Genomic DNA, 15,415 nt, shown 5'->3' on the forward strand with positions numbered 1-15,415 from the left:
TTTTTTTTTAAATTCCTTAAATGTTAACGTGGGGGTGTGTAAAGGGCTAATAGAATGAGTTCAAGGGCCCGGGGGACACGAAGAGGTGGGGTAATGTTGCCTAGAGGGTGGAGTACTACGCTTCGATCTGATCATCCGGCGTCATTATATCGGGGGCCATCGAAAGGTCCTCCGCCATGTCCTCGTCTTGGCCTGAGTCCTGACCATGACTTTCTGGGTACTCTCGATCATCAACACCCTCGTCATCGTGATCGTGCTCCGTTTGAACCTCCAGCAGCTCACGTTTTATTAATCTGGAGAGTTTTCCACCCTCCGGACTTTGACCCTCTTGCTTTATGTGCATTCCTGGTTCATCCAGTGATGACCTGCTGGAATTCACCAGATTTTTTACTTTAGAACCCTCATCAATCTATCGATCCAAAAATTGTGCGCTACATTTTTTCCGTCGAATTACGAGATCGAGGAATGACGTTTTATTTGAATGAATAACTTACATTAAATCATTATGCTGCATGACATGCTCCTTATCTGGACTCGTTGCAGTTGAAGTGCACATTGAATTATTAAGAAATCCCATGTTCGACTCACCCAATGCCGCCTGGAAATACTCAAATTGCATTAGAGGATTAGTTAGTAGTTCGTAATATCCAGACTCCTACACATAAAATTATCAATATTAATGAATTTATTATAATTATTATTCTTTGAAGTAGTGGCGTTAAATATTTACCTGGAGATTAGCGTTAAGTGCTTCACCGTACATCGTAGGGCTGTGCGTCAGTGTCGGACTCTTCGAAGGGACTCCTCTGAATTAAAAAGAGAACGAAAATATGGATAAGAAGGATGATTCAACAATCCGAAACACCTGAGTTTATTGTACGATAAACATTCAAGTAGAAATGAGAAGATCAAAAGATTATATAAAATATGGGAACGAAGAATTTGAAAAATGATGGTGTATTACATATATATACATGATATAAATATAACAAATCTATAGACTATTAAGTACACATATACAAATAGATAATGAAAAAGCGAAGAGAAAAATTGGAAAGTGGAGGAAAGATTAAAAAGAGTTTGAAAGTGAAAAAGTTCAAGAATAGAGAAAGAGAAAAACGTTAAAATGTAAAAAGTACGAATATCAAAAAATTGCAAAAAATGTGATTGTGTTTAAATACTTGTTCTTACCGCAGACATCACGATCGCCTTTGGAGGTCTTCGGAATAGTGTAATCGAGTGTTAAAGATTTAAAAAATTGGCTAGAATAAACGCCTCCATTCTCTATCACATTTTATTCATTTGAGACGATCGAATTTATTTATGTTTGATGGATTAACATTCAAAGTGACAGAATGGCTGGAATGTCTATAATCAGTCCGGGATTACCTGAACTCACCTTTCTCCCTCAGAGAAATTGAAGTCTCCTAATTGTAGTGTGACATTCGTGACGCATGGACTCAAAAATAATCTCCGATTTTCCAATACATTAGAGCGATTATTTTCATCATGAGAGAATGAAAATCTTCCAATAATTTAATGAAAATTCTGCCAAGGATTGACGTTGCATGCGGATTAAAAATTCATGCGAAATATCCTCGGACTGATCATGGAAAATCGCAAGCGTTTTATTGAGCAAGCGAACAAGATGATTAATATAAAATTCTAGAATATTTAATAAGAGGTAAAAATTCTTAAAAGTTCAACGACATAAAGATTGAAATATTGTAAAAATATTTAAATTGTAAAGACATGGATAATCTTACAGAAATGATTATACTCCTGATACCTGAGTGATGACGATAATGATGGGGTACCGGAACCAGACTCTCCCACGTACTTTGTTTATCCGACCACACACATTGCATTGTTTTTACACATGCGCAAATAGCATTGACGCGAAAACATTCATTGAACTCACACGTGGGGTTTTTACCAAATTCAATAAATTAATACAATTAATTAAAAAGAACACATTCCTTATTTTCAGTAAAAAAAAAACAAAAAAAATGGAATCGTAAGATCTGAGTGTTTAATTTTTTTTTTCAGCTTAGAATAACGCTTTTTTATGGATAAATATATTTTGTATTATTTTTGTAATCATTGTTCATTGAAAAAAAATTGACTGGTTGAAGTTGAAAAAAATTAAAAATCACTTTCTCATTTAGTATAGGAGACATTCACACGTTCACTTACGCTTCGAAAAATCATTTGCCAAAGCGCTAATGAAGCATTAAATAAGCTAAGCCATTGGGATTCGGGTGAGGATGGTTACTAATTAATAAAAAAACCGTAAGGACCTACACATGCGCTTCTTAGGGGTTCAAAACAATAAACCAAATTTCATTGTCGTGCAGGATAATTCCTAAAAACAATAAAGCGCTGTATCCTCGAATTCTGGAGGAGCATAAAGCCTAACGAGTCTTCTCAAAGCTCTAGATCAACTCGGCCAACTAAGAAGAACGTCTCGATACCCAATTAATTCTGCGCGATTTAGCAAGCAGGATTGTCATATCAACATGGCCATACTTTTCTACTGGATTATTTTGATAATTGTATCTTATTTGAGTCTCGGGGGAAGGAACTACGAGGCGGTAAGGCACGATGCGTGATTCTAATTTTTTTTTTCCTTCAATTTCACTTTTAGGTTTTCTTTTTTCTTGGATGAGGTGCGAACCGCGGAGAGCTGCTGTCGGCTCCAGATAGAAATTCTCGTCATATTCATTAAAATGGGAACTTTGCTGGGAATTTCCAGAAGAACACCAGAAGTTGAACAGATTTCAATTAGATAAAATTAACCCAAATATTTCCGACATGAGGAATTGAAGTGTAAGCAAGAAAATAGATATCGTAAATCACCGGAAATAGCTTCAACGAGAATTGATTGTTTAGAATAGAAATACTAGAATAAAAATTATGCAAGTAAAGTAAGTAGCCTATTGCTAAGCCTGAATGCCTCGAAGACTTGCGAAAGTACCGAGTTTTATAATGAATTTTGAAACTGAATGAACAATCATGAATAATTTAAACAATATATTGGATAAATCATTGCAATTGGGAGCAGAGTGATCAGCAAGCTCGCCGCGCGTTCGAATGGACAAAAATAAACAAAAAATAGGGGTAGAGACAACGACCAAGCGATTCGTTCTGCATTGTACCATGATGAGGAAAAAATATCATCCTGATCAATGATTATGATAGTACCATAGATATTAACGAACCAACATGGAATATTAACAACAAAAAAATGGCATTTCAATTTTCCACAGTCACGGTATTTATTGCGTTACGTTTCGCGCCAGCCAGCCAGCAGTTTTTTTTGTTTTTTTGTTTTTTTTTTTTCTAAAAAGTGGTAAGTGCTTACTGTGCGGAGAGGTGGGGTGGAGTGGGTGATGGGGTTGGGTCATATTTCCTGGGACGGCCGCGAGACAGATGCCGTCGCTTTACGAACTCGGCGTCGTCCACCATCCAGAATGACCCAAAGTCGTCCTCATAGCGCACAAAACACTTGTGCAATGATAGATTGGTGCGGATGGCGTTCTGTATACACAGACAAGAACCACCAAGAAATAGAGAAAAAGAGAGTAAAAAAGAGAACAAATGATTTTTTTTTTGATGATCTTTAGAATTTTTTTTTTTAAACTTTAATTTCTCTGTTTTATTTTGTTTTTCTCTCATCGTTCATCTCTCGTGATTATTATTCTTGCGTTGAGTTTCTCGTTGGCCTCAGCTCTCCCACGATGACGTTTGTCTCATTATTATTTATTTAGTGAATTCTTGGTAATTTCGAATTAAGCTCGATTGAAAGATTTGTTTTTCAACTAAATAAAGTGACAGCGAGAGAAATATGAAAAATAACACAACACTAAAGATTTTCAAAAAGGGGGTGGGGTGGATAATATGTAAAAAAAATAGTTGCATTTGTCCGGCTCTCTTCTCACTAACTGACACGTGCAACACACATTTTCAATTATTTATATTGTATATGAAATTGTAAAAAAATGTCTGTTGGAGGATGAATGCGATCAGTGATTTCACTCCAATCACTGGATCCCTGTGGACCATTGAGGGCCACATCTCGCGCGGTCTCCAATCGGGTTAATCGCTGCAAAGCCCATCATGCTTGTTAAGCCACACTCTTTATATATTATTTTTTATTATTTTCTCTTCTCATCTACTCCTACACGCTCGCTCGCTCGTTTTCACATCCACGCAAATTATTTATCCTGTCATAAATATCCTCCAGACGGCGTTTGCGCAAACGGCCAAATTTGGTATTCTCACACACGATAAGACAATCAATACCTCTTCAACTATTTTATTATGGACAATTCAATAATACATTTCGTGATGACTGGTAATTTTTAAAAGACCGGTTGAATTGTTTAATTGTAAGGTATTCATTTCTTCGGCAGGCAGACATACACAACACAAGCTACACGTCGAAATAATATAATAATATACGATAAAAATGTATCTAAAAATCATCTAAGTTGATGCGATAAAATACACAGATATATAAGAGATGGAGAAATTTATAAAACGGGATAAATGTAAAGAGTTGTACATAAAAATTGAACACCAAAGGCGACGGGTAAAAATGCAGATTAAAGAGAATAAATGCGACGTGATTAAAAATATGAAAAGTGGATAAAGTACAAAGATATATAAATATGTATTAAAGTGCGCACATGTAGAATAGGCAGATAATGTAAAAAATGTAAAAGTACGATGAAAAATTGTATAAATATTTGATAAGAATATCTATTAAAAATCTAGTTTAATAAAATTATTGAAAAAACACTGAGAGGTGAATAAATATTAAGTTGAAAATATTGGAGAGATTAATTCTAGCGGGAGTGTAGCAGTAGTACAACAGATTTACAATAAAAGATGGAAAAAAATGTGAGATTAATGTGTAATGGATTTGTGGGAAAGTTACGGTAGGAGGGGCAATTACTAATGGATAAATGTTGGGGATAAATTGTTTAAATGTTTTCTAAGATAAATAGAGTATGTAAAAAAGAGATATTTCATAGAGTTGAAAAATTTTGATGAAAAAAGTAATGAAATATACGAAAAAAGTACGCGCGTGTCAGGGGGAGGGGTAACGTACCCAGTGGTGCTGCAAGCGCGTTGAGGGCGTCTCTTGTAAAACTCCACTTCGTCCACTGTCCATACTGCCCCTTTCACGTTTTCGACTCGCATGAAACATTTGTGGAGAGACAGGTTGTGTCGCACTGCGTTCTATACAAAATAATACACATACTAAATAAGCAAAAAACGCAAGAAACGAATTAAAAGCCAACTCAAGATTTTAAAAAATTATGAATAAATCATTTGGTGGATGATGATTAGGGGATGTTCGCCAAAAAAATATATATAAATTATTGTCTGTTAATGCGACTACGATTTTTTATCGTAGAAATTAAAGTGATGAGTTGTATCGGGAAATTTTAGCACTGTCGTTACAAATTCTGAAGGAATGAACAAGTTTTTATGTTGGATATATCTTCGAGAAAAAGATTTTTAGAGAAATGGTTGGAAGAATTGTGAAGAGGTGGAATTGAATAAATTGGAATATGTTAAAGATGGTGGAATATTTGTGAAATTCAAAAAAAAAGGATGTTTATCAAATTTGCATCCAAGAGGTCATCCTCCCCCTGTAATTCAATGTGCTTCACAAGTGTGTCTCGTAAAAACGATTAAATGATTGTCAACTCGTGTATATTGTGAAAGTTGTCAGAAATGCTAATGACGATGGGTTACTATTATTTACTGAACTAATTAATAATTGAAACAATAATTCAGCAGAGGATAATTGTTCTGTGACTTCAACATTTCGTGATTAATAGAAGAAAGTTAAATGAAAAAAATCGTCTAGATAATGAAAATCATGGAAATGATAAACAAAATGATTAATTTAAAAGGAGACACGTTTTTGTTTTGCATTCCTGTATCAGTTAAATGCAGAGCTAGGTATCTAGAAAATCTAGGGATAACGACAACAATTATTTCATGCCGCAGGGCTGAACAAGGGTGTAACGATCGGAGGGGCTGGGAAGGTTGTCTCGATGACAGCAGACTCTTCAGGAACTCTCCAGCAGGAGCATCTTCTTTACTATCATTTTGGACCTGCAGATTTGTCTTTAATCTCTTAAGATTTTTCTTGTGTACTATGTTTACCGGTTTAGTATTTTCTTTATAGTATTTTATCTCTTCTGTTTTTTTTTGTTTTGTTTAAACACAGAACCATGCGAGGCGAAGCTGTATGGCAAAACGTTGATTACACACTCACACTCTCGCTTTTCAATCACTCAAACGATCTCATTTACACTATTTGCTTCATACACTAACTCATTAGAATGTATTTCCACAATTTTTCCAATTCATTGAGTCTCTCTCAACTTTCATTGAGATGAAAATAGAAATAAATTCTAATGAATTTATTAGAACTTTGCCCCCCCCCCTCCCGGAAGTGTTAAAGACACCTCAATTACTCCACCACAGCCTGTTGATGGAAAATTCAATTAACTTACAAAATTAATCGTCTAATTTGTCTTCCATCTAAAACTGAAATAATGACAGCTATTATTTTCCTAACTTCGTTTCACCGTTATCTCTCACTATTTCCCTGAAATCACGAGTGCCAAGGTAATTCACTTGAGATTGTCCCTGATTAAACCCTTGATAAATCATGTCTTCGAGTAACGCGAAATATTTTTAGCTGAAATCCTCAATTTCTTGAGAAATTTTTAGATTTTTTTTCCGTGATTTTACGAAGAGTTATACCTTCCATGTTGCGGCATTTCGCCGGAAGTAGCAGAATGTATTCTGGAACCAGTTGTAAATCTCATTGAGCGTCAACTGCTTATCCGGTGATTCAATTATCGACTGAAAACAAAATTTAATTTATTGAAAATGTTATTCGTCTCGTGAGGTAGAACAAGATGAGGCGAGTTATTGATTTATTACGAAATATTATGTTAATTTATTTTTATATTTATTAGTTTAATGCAGTGAATCTATATTATTGAAGATGATTAGTTCTCCGACTCATCATGTCTACTATCAACACGAAAATAAATCATGTCGTCAATTAATCAACGATGACTTTATTAAACCGATAATTAATTCAACATCATTCCTCAGGTAAGATGAGGTTGGTAATAACCGACCTGTCTTATTAACGAGGCGTACGTGAACGGCGGTCTCACGTCTGCATTCTTGTAGAACTCTCTATTCCGTTGAATTTCTAAAATGAGAGAATTTCATTAATCCTTTATTACTCAAAATTGCATGAGTGCTTAATAATATATTTGGACTGAAGTGGAGTAATAAAATAATTCTCATAATTGAATTACAGTATGAAAATATTCTCGGAGTGTCTGTGGAATTTCCGAAAACATTGAACAGAAGATCTAAATTCATCCAACATTATTTTCGATAGAAAGGAATTTCTATCACGATATTTTCCCAAAAATTTGATCACTAGATCGCCGAGTCCATTAAAAATATTTATTTTCAACTGGTTGATTGATTTATTCTCCTCCACTTCATTCCTTCGATAAATAATAAATGATTTTAATTTCGATTTAGTCATACTACCTAGAGAAATGGGAAAGAGAGGGTCGCAGAATGCTGCATAATTGATTAAAAGAAAAAGAAAACGTCAAAGAAACTTCATAAATTTTCACACAGCCAAGTAAAACAATGACAAAGCTACATTGGATAACACCGAAATAAGGTCAAGACAGTACCTTGTTGGACGTCAAGGCCAGCGCGCTCCAGCATGTAGGGCAGTCCTACACGGTGGGGAGGGCAGGCAGCACAAGAAACGAAGAAACAACAGATGCATCGGTAAGAGAACAAAAAATAACGAGAGTCCATTTTTTCAAAAATCATGTTCATCTTCCTCAAAAATTAAATTACTATCACTCGTTACCCTAACTCATTAAAATAAAACTCGTGTCTTTCGACACGCCAACAAGGTGTCCAGTTCATCAGTCAATGCTTCCAATAACTTTCCATCTTTATCCCTATCGATTAATTGATTAATTTTCAACAAGTTTCATTAATTGGATGGAGTTTTGAGTGAGGACCGCAAGAGCAAATTTTAGCCTCTAGCTGCAGGAGTTTATCGAACTCATCGTTGATTAGTACAGATGATTGAGAATGAAGTGATGTTTTATCGGTATTAAGGTGATGGTATCGATAAGGCAATTCATTATTCTTATTTATTTATTTATTCTTTTAATTATCCGATAGATCAGCAAATAGTCATAGAAAACAGTCATCCGTATATTCCGATTTTGAGTGGAAATCGCCACTTATTTTTATTAATATTTGAAATTACGGAAAGCTAGATAAATTTTCTGCCGACAACGCTCACATCTACTTCTAAATTTATAGAATATTCAATTAATTATGCAATCCGTACAGGAAACTCGAGATTCCAAAATAACTTGATTGAATTTAGGAAAAAGGTTTCATGGCATTTTAACTGGAAATTCGTCATTCTTAGGATGATTTCATAATTAATCGAATACCACTCCATCAATACAGATATATCTTCTACAGTCAAAGAATAGAAATATAAAGAATAAAAAATGAAAATCTTGTGTAATTATCTCTATGTAACGCCTGTCTACAACAATTTTTTTAGTGAGAATATGTTAGCGCTACCATCACCTTAATAATTTAATTAATCAGTTTTTCAATTAATTTTACCTTCATTAATATCTATTCCAGATCTATCGATGGATACCCTGCGCCTTACAGTCCCCTCCTCATACAAACCTACGGATATTCAACGTTGTTCTATAAATTATCTCAATTTAATGCGGACTCTTGCCAGCGCGTTGAACGCATTTTGTTAAAAAAAATAATACAATACATAAATGAATAATTGAGTTCTCGGATCTTCGTTAGAGCATTTCCAGAAGGGTTAGCAATTAATTGATACAGTTGCACAAATGACGATTTATTGTCCGTGGTTTGAGGATTTATTTGAATGAAAATTATTGGACTTACCTCCTGCAAGGGAGAGGGTGGATTTATCACTGATTCTTCTTCGAATGGGTCCAGGCATGCTTGGAAGGGCCCCTGGTATACTCGCGATGCTACCAGGCATGTTGGGCATTGGCGGCATTCCCGGTAGATTCGTCATATTTGGCATTGGTGGCATGGGACCACCTGAGGGAGGCAATTGTCCACCTCCAGGTGATCTCACTGCCGACACTAGAGCTGACATCGACACTGTCGAGACCTGGGAGACACTGAAATTCGGAGCTGGTTGACTCATTAGACCTGAGGATAAACCCAGCTTCGGCAGACTTGATCCCGGCTAGAAAAAATTTTATCAGAAAAATAATGTAAATAATTCAATTTCTACAATTAAATTCGATTAATTCACATTGCCGAATGAAAGATACGGAGAATGTTCTGATTTATGTTAAGATTACTAAAAAAAGCTCAAAGCACTGGAAGTGCGAAGTAACACAAACAGTTTCAGATCTGCGAGCGTCCCAACTCTCGGGGTGCTAATTTATACACGAAGTTGTAATTAATAATTCATCGTCCGGGTTTTGGCGGATCCTCGGTATCCCCCTCCCCTCCCTCGGCGATCCAGCGATTTATATTGCCTTAATTAAAACCCCTAACAAGTTACGCATTCCGAGAATACCAATATCGCATTAGTACTGTCGCCTCTGAGGAATAATCACCCAAAAATATTCTCATTGTCGATGTTAATTCCCACCATACATTTCTTCATTATTCATTTAACTTGATTTTTCCATTTTCTGTGAGCATTATTTTTCAATATTATTAAATATTTCGTATGATAAATCTCTGGAGATTTAAATTCCAGGTGAAATTCCATGAATGAATACGTCAAAATTTTTATCAATAAAACAAAATGAGGAACTCACAGATGATTCCAATGATTTCGGTGGTTCAGGCGACGCTATTTGTTTAGCCACATGCAGATGATGCATCATCGCCGCTAATATATCTCTCTCCTTCTGCAATTGAATCTCCAGCTGTGTAACAACTTGCAACTGTACCCTCGCCTGCGCCGTCGATCTGTCATCGAGTGTATGCTCTGTATTCAAATGTCTGCAGTACAAAACCAAAAATCCCCCACAAATAAGCTCATCTACTCTTTTTGTCCAATAAAATGTGCGAAGAAAGGAGGTTGGGTGAAAAAAAAAAGAATTAGACACTTGGGTTTCCCTTTGATGTCAATTCTTTTGCTCCAAGGGGAAGGGGCGCCCGAAGAAACCACCAAGGCAAGAGAATTGAGGGGTTGACGGTGGGGGGAGTTTGTTAAAGCCTGGTGGGAGGATTAGGACAGAGAGGCATAACGATGCGGTCGAATGTCGTGAATATTAATGAGACAAAGGTAATTAGCGTTCTTCTTTTCCTTCTCATTTTTTTTTCTCAACGACTTGTTTGGGGACTTGGCGAGACCGTGATTACGGGGATGGGGGGAAGGTGAAAGACACTGGGGTGAGGCTTGAGTCTGAACACGTCAATGCTGAGTAAGGTGATTTTTTTTATCTCCAAATTTCGACAATCCACTCTGATTAATTTTTCAAAGATATTTAGATGATTTAAACGAATGGTGTTCATTCTAGAAACGGATTACTTCGGAATATTATTCGAGTGAACTTTTGGCGCAGTTGATCTTTGAATTGAATACTGACTTGCGGAATGCTTGATAGTCTTCGCAGAGTACTTCACAGCTAGGCCATTTGCAAACCCCGTGGCCATACAGGGGATTCCCTTTGTCGTTGCAGGACACGTCTAAAGGTTTTTCATCGAGACCTGATGTACCATTCACATCGGACCTCCGACTCAACGCTATTGAATTAATTAAACCTGAAATATAATTGGCATTATTCCGATTATGCGGAAATAAAAATCATTCGTTGAAAATTTTCAAACGATCTATTCTCGTTTCGTTCGAATCCCCTTTTTTATTTACCATTCGAACTAGCCGCTGACTTTGGTATACTTGAATTCTGATGACTATCACCTCCTTCTGAAGACTCTGACTTCCACCCTGGCAGTGGTTCACCAGGTAAATTACCGGACGAATGATTGTGCCCCTGTAAACTCAATCCCTGCTGCAATAGACCGTACTGGCCTCGTGTGATTTGCAACTGTTGAATAATTTGTTGCTGCTGAATTCCTAGTTGCTGAAGTGGCACAGACGATTTCTTTTTGTCAGCAGTCTGCATTAGGTGTGTCTGTTGAATGAGGTTCAACTGTAGCTGCTCTTGGAGCTGCTGCATATTCTGCTCTAGCTGTTTCCTCCCCAATTCGGCTAATTGATGCTGATGCTGAAAAAAAAAATCAAATAAAAGATAATGAGGAGTAATGTATCATTAAACAGCTGAGGGATTCCCCTGCTGCACGTCAGGCTGACAAACTCCGTCCATTAAATTACGTCTCGAATCATAAATAGGACGATCTTCCTGTAATGAAATCTATCCAAACATTTCAAATCTACCCTTGAATGGAACAAAAATAAAAAATCGAAACAATCAGAGGACAGTAAACTGGAAGTTGCCGGAATGAAAGAAACTCGCGAGTGAAGTCCCACGGAGAAAAGCAGATGCAAAGAATAACGCCGCGTTTTCTTTCCAAGGGTGATGAATAAATCAGGAGGGATGAGGGGAAAGGGGTGGCCAGTCAGAGGGGAAAAGATGATGGGGTGGGTGGATGGTTTTGGCCCTAGAATTTTATGGGATACCTCGAAGACAAACACCGAGACACAACGGCTGACGGCGTCGCTTAATTGCCCGAGCTTTCCACCCCTCCCACCTCTCACTTCATAACCACCCCTGCGTTATTTTCATCATCCCCTCGTGGCCACCCTGCGAATATCAAACCGTAAGTTTTTCCGGGACGTACAGCCCATCCACTAGTCTTTTGCTAAGGGGAAGGCACACGGTTTCCAAAGTACGAGGTAAAATCCCATTCATCATATCAGCATAAATGAAAGGGATGATAATGGGATAATGACCATTGTAAATGATAATAAGTGCAGGAGAATTGCGCAAATTTCTTTAATATATTTTCCATCTAGGGGAATGAATCGTCTTGAATTTTTTATCTGTATTTATTATGTTGATATTATTGTGCGAATTGTATTGGATATTAATTCGGTGAATTATTTTCTGCAGTGAAATGTAAAGAGTCAATTGGAAAATATTTATGGAGGGATTTTTCTTGGAATTGATCCGGGTCTTAGGTACATTACTCAATTGACGTAAACATCTCCATAGAAATGGACAAGTAGATTTGTTACTTGTGATCGGGGGGGAGGAAGATGACAGGTAGAAGTAAGGTCGAGCAGTGTATATTTTCACATGACCATTCAATATTTATCCAGGCAGACCGTCTAACTCCCCTTGCAACAACTATACCACAAGTATTTATATAACCACCCCAGTCCACTTCTGCTTATTGCATTGTATTGTCCACCTCTAATTGTATCTCAACTATAATCGTTACTTCCCACTCGGCAAACAAACATTTTTCCCATTATTTGACCTCGAGGGGATTCTTGAAATAACATACGATTTTGCGAATCCGGAGACAATCAATTTTTTTGTGCAATTCAAAAAGGATTTTAATGTCTCCACAGCATTTAAATAGGGAATGATAAAAAGCGAAGGGGATTAATCTTTAATTTTAGTTTAACAACGGATTTTGTTCTATTAGTAGATGAATTATGAGAAAGGAAAATTTTGCAATGAGATTTTTTGTGAGGAAAATGGAAATGTATTTTTTGAGTAATTGAAAATTTATCAACTATTATTTTACCGAAGAATTTTCACAAAGTTGACAAGTTGAAGGGGTTGAAGAGTCTTGCGAGTTTGAGGAGTAAGCAACACGAGGGTTTATTGTTATCACAACGATATAGAAGGGAGCAAGTGTTTGCACAGACCGAAAAGCATTTCAGTACTTCATAACAAAACGAAAGGAAGAGAACTAAGAAGGGAAAAAAAGGGAAAGAAATAAAAGCAGAGTTTTTTAAAGTTGTAAAAAAAGAGAGCTCGGCGTAAAACTTCCTTCCTGCATCTTGAACTTTGTGAATTAATTAATTAATCCCAGTGACCTGGAATCGAAGAAATCTCCCTCATCGCTATATTCATCTTTGGACGTGAATTTTTCATTAAAACCTCACCAATTAATGTACCTTTTTAATAAAGGCACGATTAATCTACCGAACCCCTCCCAAGTTGTTCACCGAGTGTTTTCCCAACTGAATGGTAAGAGGGTAAAACTCCCTCTTACCCCATCGCTTGTTATGATTATACTTTTTTACAATTAGAATTACTGATTGGTCAAGTGGAGAATTTATCCTCTACTTTCCACTTATAACAACAAACTATGGTAATTCGGACTCACGTTTTTCAGGGAGAAATAGCCGAGGCGTTCTTGACTGGCAGCATGATCGGAAGAAGACTCCTATTGATTAGAAAAAAATCCATTAACATTTTTTCCATTGAATGGAGGGGACATGGGTGTAGAACGAACACTGAGGGCAACACGGACACCGTTCAATATGTTGATTCTCCAGATTTTTTTATTTTTTCATTTCCATTATTTTTTTGTTTTAATTATGAAAACAACACAATTAGAATCTGTACTTAAATATTCCAACATGAATAATGGAATACTATAGTGGCTATATAGATCGCGCCTGGCTAAATGAAAATTGAGCCGCCAGTTTCAATTTTTCGATTATAAAATTTATTCAGAATTAATAAATGTAATGAATATTAAAAATGATTACACTCCGAGCCATTTGAAAAGGCTCAAGCATATATTCTCGAGAAAAAATTGTTTTTTGTTCTTAAAGTGTCCATTTTGCCCCTGTCTTCCCTACATTACGACTATTAAGATTTTCCGAATAGTTCAGTAATTCTGAACAGTAATTCTGAATTCCGTGGACAGAAATGAATGCAGCAACAATTCAACCCGTTTGACTATTCAATTACATAACAGGTGCGATCAAACATTTAAAAATCTCGAACCTGATGATGTTGCTGTTGCTGCTGCTGTTGCAAATACAAAGTATGCTGCATGATCGATTGCAGCTGAGTTGGACTCCAGGTTTGCTGTTGTAGTAGCTGCTGCATCTGATGGATTCCGCTCGCTGGGCTGAGCATCATCTGGGTGGAATTCTGAATGGGTGGACCACCAGGTGGGCCACCTGGTTGCAGTGGTCCCTGAATTGAATTAGTGGGTGATGCCCTTTGGGGTGCTTGGGGACTCTGATGGGGACTAGGCTGTGAGCCTGGTGTCCCTGAACTTGGTTGGTGCGACTGTTGGGCAATTATCGGTTGCTTTTGCTGGGTCATGAGTGCTGCTGTCACTGTATGCTGCCCAGCGGGACTGAGCTTCCCATTGCTTCTATACTCGATTGTGATATCTGATTGATCGGCCCCTTCAGAGCCACCACCACCTCCACCACCACCACCACCGACACCACCTCCACCACCTCCACCACCTCTTTCTCTAATTCTCGCTTGCTGCACTCGATCCTTCTCTCTTTCACGTTCCCAAGCTAAATCACGTGATTGTTGTTGCTTCAGGGCTGCGTACAGATTCGTTGCCTGCAATTGATTGAATTCCATTTGATTTGTGGGGAAAAAAATATTTAACATTTATAATTAATTGATTTATTCTGGACTTAGTTATCAGTATTTTTACAAAATTGTGAAATTTATCTCGTCAAAATGAAAATTCTCGTATTTGTTTGACATTCCCCTACTATTGATCTTAGCAAAATAGTGAAAATCCCATCGTTGTTGTGGAAAACTCGAATGCGCCCAAAAACTCATTCCCATCAACCAACAATCTCTGTGCGCTCAACTGTTTGCATTACGGGGATTTGTTTTATTAACTTCCACCGTCTCACAATTTCCCCGCAAGTAGGTTTTGTAGATTCATGGAATGAGGTACCGGACGGATTCATCCGTTAGGAATATATACTTCCGTGGAAAACTCACCCCCTTGAATGAAAACGGATGTCGTGGGTAAGACAGAGACATGCGAGAAGAGTTTTTGGGGATGATGGGGTGAGTTTTGTTGGGAAGATGATGCCCGATGAGTGCCAGTTACAATGTTCTCCATATTCTCATCCTGTGTTTTGGTTTAGGAGATAAAATTTCTTCTTCATTTCAAACTTTGAAAATCAGAGTTGAGTTATGCAAACGCATTTGCGGTTGGTAAATGCGTTTATATACTTTAAGTTTGTATTTTAGTTGGAATCGTATATTACCGGAGCTTTTTCCAGCTAAACCTGGAGAATGCTGTGCTGGTGGAAAGTTGACATGATAATTCATTCTGCCGTTTCATTTTCCGAGAGTTAAAATCAATTCTCTTCGTAATG

At 37.0% G+C, this 15,415-nt stretch overlaps 1 protein-coding gene across 7 annotated transcripts in view; it reads right to left on the minus strand.

Annotated features, from left to right (window-relative positions):
• Positions 1–15,415, minus strand: part of LOC105262914 (forkhead box P) — a 138,872-nt gene continuing 123,457 nt past the window's right edge. For 2 of the 7 annotated variants that reach the window (XM_011298794.1, XM_011298801.1), the window contains exons 4-16: positions 14,055–14,636; positions 13,426–13,485; positions 10,991–11,348; positions 10,710–10,884; positions 9,933–10,119; positions 9,034–9,346; positions 8,731–8,799; positions 7,179–7,255; positions 6,793–6,894; positions 5,117–5,247; positions 731–806; positions 495–607; positions 1–368 (exon numbers count right to left, since the gene is read on the minus strand). In XM_011298794.1, the coding sequence (XP_011297096.1) occupies positions 116–368; positions 495–607; positions 731–806; positions 5,117–5,247; positions 6,793–6,894; positions 7,179–7,255; positions 8,731–8,799; positions 9,034–9,346; positions 9,933–10,119; positions 10,710–10,884; positions 10,991–11,348; positions 13,426–13,485; positions 14,055–14,636 (2,496 nt within the window). In that variant the 3' untranslated portion in view covers positions 1–115. Of the gene's footprint in view, positions 369–494; positions 608–730; positions 807–3,370; positions 3,541–5,116; positions 5,248–6,792; positions 6,895–7,178; positions 7,256–7,760; positions 7,806–8,730; positions 8,800–9,033; positions 9,347–9,932; positions 10,120–10,709; positions 10,885–10,990; positions 11,349–13,425; positions 13,486–14,054; positions 14,637–15,415 lie in introns of those variants that run through there. The other 5 variants (XM_011298800.1, XM_011298797.1, XM_011298796.1 and 2 more) reach the window with 5 other exon arrangements.

Source organism: Fopius arisanus, unplaced genomic scaffold (assembly GCF_000806365.1).
Source record: "Fopius arisanus strain USDA-PBARC FA_bdor unplaced genomic scaffold, ASM80636v1 scaffold00011, whole genome shotgun sequence".
Lineage (NCBI taxonomy): Eukaryota > Metazoa > Arthropoda > Insecta > Hymenoptera > Braconidae > Fopius > Fopius arisanus.